This window comes from Eriocheir sinensis, chromosome 38 (assembly GCF_024679095.1).
Source record: "Eriocheir sinensis breed Jianghai 21 chromosome 38, ASM2467909v1, whole genome shotgun sequence".
NCBI classification, from domain to species: Eukaryota; Metazoa; Arthropoda; class Malacostraca; order Decapoda; family Varunidae; genus Eriocheir; species Eriocheir sinensis.
This window is the reverse complement of record NC_066546.1, coordinates 7273618-7286505: the sequence shown is the minus strand read 5'-3', so window position 1 is coordinate 7286505 and position 12888 is coordinate 7273618. Positions and strand designations below refer to the sequence as shown.

The following is a 12888-nucleotide window of genomic DNA, read 5'->3' as shown; positions in this document are numbered from 1 at the left end:
CGTGGACATGCGAAGACAATTCGGAGACTTGTCGCCAGTTATTCCGCGACAAAAAAAACGTTAAAATTTCAGATTTTGGGCTCGGCAACATGGACGCCAAATAGTCGGCGACATGTCTCCGAATTGTCCCCGAATTGTCTTGAGCATTCGCTGACATGTCGCCGAATGGTCACGAACTGTAAGAATCTTGGTCATGTCGGCGAACCGGTCGCCGAATTTTTTCACCAACTGATTCGGCGTCAAGTTCGTGGCCAAAATTCGGCAGTGTATTTGGGGCTTTTCGTGGCGGTCGTGACCAACTGTCAAAAGTCGTGCGGTGGACGCAGACATGTCCCCGAACGGCCAAGAACAGGCAAGAAAGATGCCGAACTTGTCCACGACACAGGATGACTTGCATATTCGCGCACATTCCTGAACCAAAATTCGGCAGTGTATTTGGGGCTTAACCATTTATACCAAGCGAATCGAGTCAATTCAAATCATGACGATTCATGGCGATTCAGTCACTGATTGGTTTGGACCCATTTTTTCATCAGTCAAGGCTAGCGGAATTCCTGATCAGTTTAGCACGAGAACGACGTGCGATATATAATCCTAGTGATCCTATGCACCGAAATCGGGATGTCATAGCTGCTTTATGGAAGGATATTGCTACTGAAATGAAATGCAAAGGTGAGCAGTATTTATTCACTTACCACAGTAGAACTATTGTAGATTACTGAACCACAGTAGGAATTGCCGCACCCTGCGATTTACCAGACAACATTACGCAGCACCTTTTTTATAAACAAATGACGACACAAAAAGTTATGGATATGGCTAGATATTCTCATTTGGCAACTGTACGGTGTATGGTCTACGTTTGAAATGAGTGACATAACTGCACGTCGGTAATTGGTATTCTGCTTTCATATGGAGAATTCAGTCAACTCCACCAACATTTTAAATTGTTCTTTAGTCATCCTAAAGAAGTCATACAATTTCTCTGGATTTTTCACCAAAACTGGGAGCAGATGTCCAAAGCTCCCAAACTCAGGTCTTTTAACATTGATTTCATGCACCCATATTCGTTGCTGACGCCTTCGCCTACATAGCAGATCACCTCAGATGGAATACTTGAAGTCCACGCCCATGCTTTTGATGTTCTTTCCAATCCAGGCGTCCACTTTGGCCAAGAGTTCGGGGGAGAATTTGCCCTTCCAGTCACCTGCTTCTCCTACGGAATAATAGAGGAGTGTTAGGTTAGTCTCTCTCTCTCTCTCTCTCTCTCTCTCTCTCTCTCTCTCTCTCTCTCTCTCTCTCTCTCTCTCTCTCTCTCTCTCTCTCTCTCTCTCTCTCTCTCTCTCTCTCTCTCTCTCTCTCTCTCTCTCTCACCTTTCCTGAAGAGTCCTCCTTCGTTCTTAATGAACTCCCCATCCAGGTGCTTGAACTTGTCCTTGTTGGTCGTCATTGGGTCTCTGGCTTTCATCTCCTTGAAGCTGGTGTGTCGAGCCACGCCCTCCAGCTGCTGGGGCGTGAGTTTGGTGCCGAGGAAGGCGTCGAGCCGTTTGAGTTCCCCCATCACGTCTGCCTTCATGTCCTCGTAGAAAACGAAGTGCATGTTGGGGTGGTTCCGCTTCTCCCACGCCTCCTTCAGCATGAGGGCGTAGTTTCCGTACACCACTGGAGAGAGAGAGAGAGAGAGAGAGAGAGAGAGAGAGAGAGAGAGAGAGAGATAGGAGGGCAGGGTTAGGCAGGGATTTAAATTTAATGTGGAAGGCAAAGGTTAAGGCTGTATTATAAACTATAAATTGAACTGCAGAAGAACACTTAAGTAAATCCCAGTGTAGGGAGAGCGGGTTAATTAGGTAATGCTTTGAATGAGGTCTGGAAGGAGGCGGAGAATGAGACTATTATGAACTAAGGGAAAAGGTTGGAACTGCAGATTTACGGTGACTTAAGTAAATGCCAGTAATACTAATACTGACTTTTTTTACACGCAAAAAGAAAAAGGAGGGTATCCAATGCCTCGTAGCTTTGTGACATGACCAAACTGTACCAGGATTATAGAAACGGAATTGACAATTAAAAAAAAAGTTCTCTGACGGTCATCGGTGACGAAGTACTCGACGAAGTCCTCCCAGGTGCCCTTGAAGCCGTGCATGTTGAGGAGCTTACAGTGGTGGTGGTAGGAGACGACCATGTCCTTGGGGTTCCTGGCCACGTATACCACCTGGGGTAGAGAGAGAGAGAGAGAGAGAGAGAGAGAGAGAGGAGACAAGAAAATTAACACTTTCTTGACTTATCGCAAGGACAAGCTGCTCTTGTGCTTGGAGCTGAAGATAAGCATTTTTTTATTTACACCAGAAATAACCGTCGTTGGTAAACAAAGTAAATGGTAAAAAAAAAAGCTCAAAACAACTGCAGTGCTCCGCACGAGAAGGGTACTACGCGCCATCTGGTCAAAACGATATTTTTTATACCAACTGAATCTCTAAAGCTTGATCTACATGATGGCGGAAGTAGTTCCCTTATTCAGACACTTTCATAAGGTCAACTATCTCTTTGAACGAAAGTAGTTTTTTTCATATAGTTTTTCCTATATTAACTAAAGCCCCGTTCACACTGCCGACTCTGGCCCACGACAACCCAGCGACTTCCGCATTTGACAAGTCGGCTCCCACGCTCCAAGAATTTTTTGGCGTCTTGGTGTCGGCTACCATGACTGCCGACTGTCTGGGACATTCTGGTGTCCAGCGAGACTTAAGTGGTATTGTTATGTATCAAACTAGCAAGATATCAGAGTTGTAATGGTCAATATTATGTTGACACCAAAAATATGAGTGTTGAACATTGGTGCATGTAAAAATATGAGCACGCAACGATATATCCTTCAACACTCCATCCAGTGATTCATAAGAATGGATCAGTGAGGACTCATGGGTAAATATTTTCTTCATGCAAGAAATAAGAAGTCAAACAAGTCAAACAATGGTGTCTTACTTTCAATTTCTTACAAGTAGTGGTGGGAGGTGTTGAAAATTTTGCCACTCAATATTTCCCCCAGGTGGTACGCCCCTGCCTCATACACGATGCATTCCTATATCTTTGCAATCAAGAGCACGGGAGGTTGTTTACACTGCAGCAAAACATTTCGCACGCTCCCGGCAGGAAGTTTAAACCTTTTTCATATTTCTAATTTAAATCATAATACACACATCTTTAATTAACATCTTATAATATTACATTCACTATACTGAACTTTAAAAGAACAACATATAGCATGTGACAATTGTTTCTGTGGAAAAGATATATATTTGAATTTCCTTTTACTTGTTTTGCTCCGTTTCTTAAATACTACATCAAAGTCAATTGTCTATATCGTAGCTATAAGAAAAAATGTGATTTCTAAATACTAACGAAAAACTTGTAAGAAAAAATATTTGAAAAGTCCGCATGCCTACTTTTTTGTAGTCCCAAGACAGCCACCAGATGGCAGGTCTAGCTCACTGCAAGACCCTATTGCGAGAGTAAAAGAGTCAAATATCTCAAGGGAGTGGCGTAATCGCATCACCGCGGTCTACATTACAGTACAGTTTTACAGTACTTTTCATAATAGATTTTGATTGGAAAAGTACAATCTTTGGAGACTATGATTGGTAATTCTTAAATAAATATTTATAACTTTTTAATGTACAGCAGTGAATATTTGAGTTCCTCACTGTTTTTTTTCCCAATATAATAAAGGTTGTTCTTGGTTCAGTAGTTCAAGAGCAAACCACTCCCTATTCTTTCAATCTTTAACTGCTTTTTTCTACCCAGTATTGTTTTTGGCGGTTAGCAGTACCCTTCCGCCGCGGAGCGCCTCAACTGCTCTGAATGAAAAAAAAAGTGACCGTAGCATCGACAAACGAATATTTTAAGTCATTAACGAACGTAAGACACTTAGAACCTTCGAAAGCTGCCTATTTGTCTCATTATTAACTACAGTGCATACTGTTTACTCATCCCCGGTTTCATAGCTAGGCGTTCCCAGGATATTTAAGGGTAAGATCTTGACCGTTCCATTATCGGGCACTCGTCTTCCCAATCAACCTAAACTTTTTTACCGTAAGGCTGCCTACGGGCATTCGTATTCTCAGTCAACCTCAACTTATATCGCAAGGCTGTTTTCCACGTACCTTGCAAGTGTCTAGCATCGAGGGCGTGAGGTTTTTGGCGTAAGATCTTGACGGTTCCATTATCCGGCGGGCGTTGTCGGGAGGCAGTGGCCGAGTGGTCAGCGTGCGGGCGTGGATCTTGGTTCAAGACCCACCGAAACACGCTGATTTTTCAAACCATCGCCGAGTGGCAGAAGATTACCCACATGCTGCCTAGACCATCAGTTTGGGGAGACAGTGGCTGAGTGGTCAGCGTGCGGGCGTGGATCTTGGTTCAAGACCCACCGAAACACGCTGATTTTTCAAACCATCGCCGAGTGGCAGAATATTACCCACATGCTGCCTAGACCATCAGTTTGGGGAGGCAGTGGCTGAGTGGTTCGCGTGCCGGCGCCGCGTCCAGGAGGACGCCGGTTCGAGTCCTGCCCGCCGCATCTGGAAATTTTGAGTCACCGCCGAGTGGTCTACTACCCATGCCGTCCTGAAGGTCACCTGTTAACCCGGACTCTAGATTTTCTCTCTAAAGAGAGGCTCAAAGATGAGCTCCGGGGTGGCAGCATGAGCCAAGGAAGATGGCGCCACTTTAAACACTTGCCTACACCATAACGGGCTAGGACCGACTATTAGGCCCCACCAAGAAAGCCTACCGGCGCTGTAGGCCGAAAAACGTTAAAAAAAATGTCAACCCTAACTTTAGCGACTTCGTCCAAGTGGAGTACCGGGAGGCAGCATGGACCAAGCTAGAGTCGTATATCACGGCAGCCACTATAAATAAAATTGGCCTGCGCCACTAACGGAATGGGGCTGTCGAAGAAGCCCCTCAAGAGGGCCTACCAGCCTACAGGACGCACCAAAAAGAAAAAAAAATCGTCTGCATCGTCAACCTCAACTTCTGTCATAGGATTGTTTTCGTTCCATTATCGGGCATTCGTGTCCACAGTCAGCCTGAACTTTTTATCACAAGGCTGACTTCCACGTATACCTTGCAAGTGTCTAGCATAGGGGGCGTCAGGATCTTGGTGTGAAATCTTGACCGTTCCATTATCGGGCATTCGTCTTCTCAATCAAACTTAACTTTTATCGTAAGGCTGTTTTCCACTTACCTTGCAAGTGTCCAACAGCGAGGGCGTAACGAGCGAGAGGGGGAGGTGGGTCTTGATGACGCGAGGGTCGGGCACACACTCGGCCATCTGCAGATGCATGCCGTCCTTGGGGTCCTTGCCCGGACACATCAATTTGAAGCCCTCGAGGAAAGGGTTCTCGCTCATTTTTTTGTCTGGTTTTGTCTCAGGGAATAGCATGTCCATCCTGGTAAGGGAAGGGGTACCAAGCGTTAATTATCAAGGATGGTGCTTCGAAGGGTTTCAGAGCCCGTGTTACATTGTTTTTCGGGAGTAACTTTTAAGCATTGCGTCGGACAAGGATGATCGGAAAATATGAAAATTTGCCCAAACATGTTTCAGACCTTGTCCCATGGTCGTCGGTATGATTAATTAACTAGATTTTTATTAGATACTGCCTATACCGCGGTAGCCTTTCTTGAGGGGCCTCTTGGACGGCCCCAAACTGTTAGTGACGCAGGGGAATTTTATTTATAGTGGCTGCCGTGATGTATGTGACTTGCTTGGCCCGTGCAACATGTGGATGATTAAAGCACCTTGACACTTTGGCTGTTTGTCACAAGAAGTTATTAACGAAAAACGATATGACACGGTCTTTGAAACCCAAAGGAGATGATTATGAGGTTATGTGGTTACAGGTGGAGGAATCTAGTTTTTTAAGGGTTTCAAGACCACATGGCTCCTCTTGTGTCATCCCGAAGCACGTTCACTATATACCGTCTGATCCACGTACGGTGAGAACACGTCAGGGAAGTAGCTCCTCCCCATAGGTGGCAGAGGAAGGGCATGGCTGCTCTGCATGGTGCTGATGATTGGTGGACAGTTGATGCGATGGAGGTTGGGCAAAATCTGGCTTCAGGTATGGTTAGGTAGGAAGGAGGATAGCGGGCTGGGCTTCTTTTCAGATGCATTCTCACCCTTAGGCTAAATGGAGTACAGTAACGATATAAAGCATCGCTTCTGGGGGGGTGTAGTTCCTCATAAGAGGGTCGCCTGATACTCACTCCAAGAAAGGGGATCGGGCGAGGACGTGGAGACCGGCAAGGGGATTGGTGAGGTCCGGGTTGTGCTTCATGGTCCAGATGATCTCTTGCATCCAGGTGGTGCCGCACTTCGGGTACGTATCCACCACCACATCGCTGGGGCGGAACTGACGGGGGAACGAGGCCGGATTATCGACGGAAGGAAGTGTTATGGTATAGGGCATTATAGGCTTAAGACAGAGAGGAAGACTATTGTAGATCTACAAATGGACAGATAAGTAGATAGATAAGTAGATGGAGAGAATCACTAAAGGCTGAAAGCACACAGACAGACGTTCATTTCCTCCACAGCATCCAGGAAGCAGCTCATCGTAGGGCGTTAGCACAGGCAATGGGAGAAGCCAAGTGTAGGGGGAGGCTGGCAGGAAGGAGAAATGTGGTGAAAGAAAACAATGAATCAGGAATGAGAGAGGAATCGGAAGGATTGGAAAGCTCACGATGAGCTCAAGTAGAGACGAAGAATGAGACCAACTTCAGGCGTAAAACGAGAACGGTGAAACAGACGAAAGAAGGGGAGATGGGAAGTGCGGTTAGGGTTAGAACACACACACACACACACAGACACGGTACCTCAAACTTGAAGTACTTGTCGGCGAAGCGCAGATATGGTTTCGGGAAGAGCCAGCGTCCGGGAGTGAGGCGAACCAGCCCGTCGGTGTAGCCGTGGAAGTCCTTCATCTGCTTCGCCAGCTCCTCCCCCTCCAGCACCTCCACCTCGTGACCACTAGCGAGCTTCATGGTTCAGGGTCTGTGGGAGCGAGGCCAAAAGAATATCTATCATCATCAGCAGCAGCCTGTATCAGTCCACTAAGATATCTGGGTCGATATTCTCATACGCTTCCGCCCAAAAAGATCAATCGGGTACTCATGAGTGTTTTTTAGGTTCATGGCACAGAAGGGTCAAACTACCACCAGGGTCATGAAACTACCTCTGGAAATGATCAAAACTCCTACGAAAGCCTTGTCAAATATGTGAGCTTGGGCGACGAATGGTTTGAACCCTGCCTCCTCTCAAGCCTTTTTGTCCTGTGTCACTAAACCGCTTCTAATAATTAGCTGTGCCTTTCCCGGCACATATACGCAGTAGACAACCGATATCTATCCAGTGCAACCTTACTAACCGGCGGACTTTTTTGTTTTTTGTTTTTTTCTTGTTTTGTCCTTGAGCTGTATACTACTACAGCTCAGGAATATGCACCCTCGATACTCTCGCCTGAGTGGCACCGGGGTGGCCCTTATCACCTCCGTAATCAACCATCGCCACCACTCTGCTGCCACTTACTGAGGGTCGTTGGGCGAGACCTCTGATCATGGGAGGGAGACAGGCAGTACTTCATCCTGCCCTGCGTCATTGTAGGGGGAGGAGAACGTTTTATCAGACTATGTTTGGAGGGCAACATAGTACTTCACACTGCTGGCTTATGTCATTGTGGTTGGGGAGCACTTTTTTCAGATCTTTATTCACCATAGACTGGTTGCACTTATCATGACCCTTCTAGATCAGTGTGGCAGGCAAGCCTGTTCATCACGTCAAGGCGGGAGAACTGTACCTTCCCTCAGGGCCTCCCTACCTCTTCCGCAACGACCCGCGTCCACAGGTCATGCAGACTGTCGATTCGCTAAGTACAATCGCTCTCCGTGAAGGCTGGGGAGACTGATAAATTTCCTTGTTGATCAGTGGAAGGGTTGATGCCCTGTAATACTGATGCCCCTGTCACCCTTTGTCCCGGGAGTAGGGGCTTCACATTTGCCTGAGGCTCAAAGGGCAATGACCAGTGAAAGGGTGGTGTGAGCTGAGGCAACGCGTAGCTAAGAATACGCTCCTAATCTTAATTAACGTTGTATACACTAACGTTTTACTGCCGTTTGCGTTGTTTTAAGATCAACTAAATTTGCAATTAAGAAAAGTCGCAATAAGTGGCGTTAAAGATTCGCATCCATTATTCAGCGTTAAAAGTTACATTCACTATTGAGGGAACAGTATTCTCAGACGCTTTCGGCTCTCGCAACAAATATTCCCAAAACCCAAAAAGGAGATGAGTCGAGTTTCATTGGTGTTTTTCACATTCATGGTCCTGAAGCTTTGTTAGGCTGTCACTAGGCTCGTGCAACTACTCATGGAAATAGTAACACAACCTCTACGAGAAAGCCTTACTAACTGTGGGTGTGTAAGCCCCGAAATGTTTAAGAATACAGGCCATGGTGTGCTTAGCATGTGTCAGACGAGCACGAGGGAGCCTCTAAATACGGGCCATGGCGAACTTAAAGTACTTCCATTTGAAACTGGCCGGTGGTGTGTTGGCCGCTGCGGGGTCAGCCGGGCCCTGCACCTTGCCACACACCCTCAACGCTCAAATACAACGTTGTCAAGTGTCGTGGTATTTATACAAAATCTTTGTTATTATCATTAAAACGAAACAATCTTAACACTGTATGTCCTTATTACATTATCCAATTATTTAACTGAATTCATATAAAGGTAGTAAATATCTGACATAACATAGAAAACCAGATGTGTTGAGTGTGTGGCAGAGTGCGGGGCGGGGATGACCCCCCAGCGGCAAACATACCACATGCCATTTTCAAATGGAAATACTATAGCATGTGTCAGATGAGCATGAGGGAGCCTCCAAATCCATGCCTATCAAAATTATCAGCCTTAGATCTTATCACTGATGAGGAACCAACCTGTGCACGCGACGCCGCCACCGAGAAGACTGAACTTGTAAGTTGCAATTGAACTTACTGAAGGGCAAAGTCACTTTAATCAAGTCATACACAGCTTTGTGGGAGGAGACACGGCAGAGGCGTGGCTTATGCGTGACGTTGCATGCTTGGTGTAAAATTAAAGAATGTAGAAACTGGAATTTAGAGAAAACGAAGAAAGGCGGATTAATCTAACACCGCCGTTTGTAGGTATTGGGATTAGTCACGCATAGCACAATGAAAAGGCATATTTTTTCGTCTGTGACTTGCCTGAACGCGCTATGAAAGAAGGCGAGCGTGCACATCCAAGTGCACACATGGCCGCAACTTTAAGCTACGATCACACTAGTCAACGTGTAGCAGTCACCGCTCAAATTTCGTGTTCCTTCCCCTGAGTGATAATAAGAAAATGGGGCGTTGCAGCACTCTTATGTTCATTTTTACTTTGTGTCAATGTTTTCGTTCGTGCTCCTGTCTCGCTGTTTCCTGTGCGTCTAATTGTTTATCTCTTGTTACTTGTTTATCTTCTACTGTCCGTCCATGTCCTCTTGTCGTCCATTCGTACACATTGTTATACACATACACCAACACTTAAATGTTACCCACACTTCACAACATTCACACAAACGCATACCCACACAAACACCTTTTCATAGTGTCTTGTCCGTGTCAATGACCTTTGTGATTTTTGTCCAATAAAGTAACCGTGGCGGATATGACTTTCTCTATCCGTGAACCGATTAGCACTTAGAACACTCGCTACCACCAACAAACGAAACGCTTGGAGTCCAACCTTAAACAGCTGTCCATCCAATTCTATCTTTGGACGAGTGGTTAGACGAGTCCAACCTTGCCGTTGGAGATGTTTAGGTTTCTGCCTTTCCAACGGCGTCAAGACGAAAAGAAGAGGAACAACAGCAACAACAGCTTTCTTGGGTCAAACCTTCTCCAGGAGATCGTAAATAACTTTTTTTCCACTCCATCACGGCGAGAACAGTTGAAGTTATGGCGCGTAAGGAGAGGAAATGTTTACACCGCAACGGTAGTCAAACGAATGTCTGCTTATTGCCACTATATACATTCTATAATATATTATTCCTATTTCAAGATATTTTTATACTAATAAATGCTTCATCTCTTATGACTGAATAAGCTGTATACTTTCTTTTCAAATATGTCATAAATATGAATACTGTATAACATAGATCTTCAGTTTTCTTCCCTTGGATGAGATCCAAGGGAAGGAGTACAACGCTACTGGGCGAGGTATCTTTCCTCCAACCCTACGCTTGGATTCCAAACGAAATCCTCCAACCTTGGACGAAATTCAAGCGAATCGTTGGAATCCAACCATTTCGTTGACTAGTGTAACCGAAGCTTTAGTCACCCGTGAACTGGCGGGTATTTAGTATCAAGTAATGTCATCCCGCTGCTCCGCCCCAAACCACCCCTACGCATACCGGTCGCAGTTTTGAAGGCAGATTGACGACTTGTAAATGACTTTGCTTAAGGGTATATGAGTACGCGAGTCCGCGGGGGCCAGGATTTGTGGCTTTGGTGTTTGCGCCCTTCTGTCCCTTCCCCTCCCTACACTGTCTGTCTCTTTATACATGTATTTACAGTCAGTATATTTGCATCTTTCGCTTCTCGTGCACCAAATTCTCTTCCCGTCTATAAATGCGTCTACCTTTCCATTTGTTTTACCTCAAGTACATTCCCTTTCAGTTTGTTCCACTCCCCCGTGAGGCATTTCCTGCTTATTTCGTCCCTGTATTTGAATTTATCGAACTTTTACCCGTCACAACGTGTTCTCACATTAGTTTTTAATATAATCACTTCATTTAAACCGCCCTTGTTAATCCCCTTTATCCATTTAAACACCTCAATCTACGTCTACGTCTTGAAGCGCCCAATTTAATATGATCTGGTCCAAAATGTTTATCTACTGTTTGGTAACTTATTTTATTGCAATTATTATGATTATTATTATTATTATTATTATTATTATTATTATCATTATTATTATTATTGTTGTTGTTGTTGTTGTTGTTGTTGTTGTTGCTACTACTACTACTACTACTACTACAATATAAGTTTTGGTTGTCGGATTGTCTGAGTCACGGTGAAATGAATCTTGCAATTCACGTTGAGCCGCCCGCCGTGGTGTGAACTGAAGGTCAAGTGGCACGTGACATAGGCTACCCGGCCCGCCACTGCTTGCCTTACCGTGTGGTGTAATCCTTGCTGTGTCGGTGCTGCAAGGAGTGCTGAGGCACAGTTAAGCCGTAAAGGATTCTCTGCTAAGGTCATCGTCCCTCCCCGCCGCAGCACATGCCGCGTTTCAAGGTGGAGCACAGCCGCAGCCCTACACTAAGGGTGGGCAGGTACCGGTACCAGTACCGGTACTAACGGTACAAGCTAAACGGTACGGTACCGGTACCAGGTTGCTCGGATTTATTTATTGGATTTATTGATAATTCTTCATGTCCGATTCTTTTTTTTTTTTTTAGGTTGGTAATAAATATTGTTATTGTTATTAGACATATCGAGTACAGCCATAATAACTGTACATGCTATTTTTTATCGAAAAAATAAATATTCACTTCATTCAGAGAGAGAGAGAGAGAGAGAGAGAGAGAGAGAGAGAGAGTGTGTGTACAACAGAAGAAACATCCTAATTGAGGGCAGAAATAAATGATAGGAAAAATTTCACTGTGTGTGTGTGTGTGTGTGTGGGTGGGTGGGTGGGTGTGGGTGTGTGTGACACACGCACACACACACACACACACATTGGACTTTTTTCTCATTTATTTTTGACCTCAATTAGGATGTTTCTTCTGCTGCAATGCGGCGCACTCGCAGCCAGGGTGCACACGAGCCACTATCGGTTGCCACCACCCTGCCACCCGCCGCTTTCCCTCTGTCTTGACACTGACCTATATGAAATGTCATAATGATGTATACTGTTTTGGGCAGTTCCAGGGGTAGATTTATGACCCTGGTGGTAGTATGACCCTTCCTCTGTACCATGAACCTTAGAAACACTCAACAGAACCCGAGTGATCTTTATGGCCTTTGGAAATAGTTGACGTGAGAAGCGGTAGCGTCTGATATTCTTAAACATCTCGTCGCCCAAGCACACACATATGAGAAGGCTTTCCTAGGAGTTGTGGGCATTTTCAGGGGTAGATTTATGAACCTGGTGGTTGTTTGACCCTTCTTCTGCACCATGAACCTCAAAAAAAGACATTATAACCGGACCGATTTTTTTTGCTTTTGGAAATAGTTGTTGGGAGAGAGAAGGTTAATGTATTTACTTTAACTGATGATGATGATGATGATGATATGGGAAATTGTAGTTCTTTAACACTTTTTATCTCAAAATAGATTTTTGTTACACTGGAAAATAGTGATTATTAAATTTTATCTTGCAGTTTTGTATTATGCTGCCATTTTTACGCCTTTCCTGCATTTTTTTTTTTATTCTTAACAAATTAATATATATATATATATATATATATATATATATATATATATATATATATATATATATATATATATATATATATATATATATATATATATATATATATATATATATATATATATATATATATATATATATATATATATATATATATATATATATATATATATATATATATATATAATGAAAGAGAAATATTCACCCTACAATTTCATCTCTGGAAATTTATGTAGAAATACATAATTCAGGAGTTATTGAAGGAAAAGTAATCGTGAAATCATTTTTTTCATTTACGGCAAAATGTGCCTCCACTTGCGGCCTGATTCACGCACAAACTATTGTATTCACAAGAATAACTTATAAAGATGATTTTTTGTAGAATTATATTTCCA

The 12888-nt window shown here is 44.1% G+C and overlaps 2 protein-coding genes across 8 annotated transcripts in view; both read right to left on the bottom strand.

Moving 5' to 3' along the window:
- LOC127008618 (sulfotransferase 1B1-like) overlaps positions 1-12888 on the bottom strand; it is an 80182-nt gene that overhangs the window by 26787 nt on the left and 40507 nt on the right. The window contains exons 1-2 of one of the 6 annotated variants that reach the window (XM_050880841.1): positions 6874-7051; positions 6265-6410 (exon numbers count right to left, since the gene is read on the bottom strand). The exons of 3 other annotated variants lie outside the window; for them this stretch is intronic. In XM_050880841.1, the coding sequence (XP_050736798.1) occupies positions 6265-6410; positions 6874-7041 (314 nt within the window). In that variant the 5' untranslated portion in view covers positions 7042-7051. Of the gene's footprint in view, positions 1-6264; positions 6411-6873; positions 7072-7545; positions 7575-12888 lie in introns of those variants that run through there. 2 more of the 6 variants (XM_050880847.1, XM_050880848.1) reach the window with 2 other exon arrangements.
- Positions 668-12888, bottom strand: part of LOC127008619 (sulfotransferase 1A1-like) — a 52039-nt gene continuing 39818 nt past the window's right edge. For both annotated transcript variants that reach the window (XM_050880852.1, XM_050880851.1), the window contains exons 5-6: positions 1375-1662; positions 668-1216 (exon numbers count right to left, since the gene is read on the bottom strand). In XM_050880852.1, coding sequence (XP_050736809.1) covers positions 1104-1216; positions 1375-1662 — 401 coding nt within the window. In that variant the 3' untranslated portion in view covers positions 668-1103. The remainder of the gene's footprint in view (positions 1217-1374; positions 1663-12888) is intronic.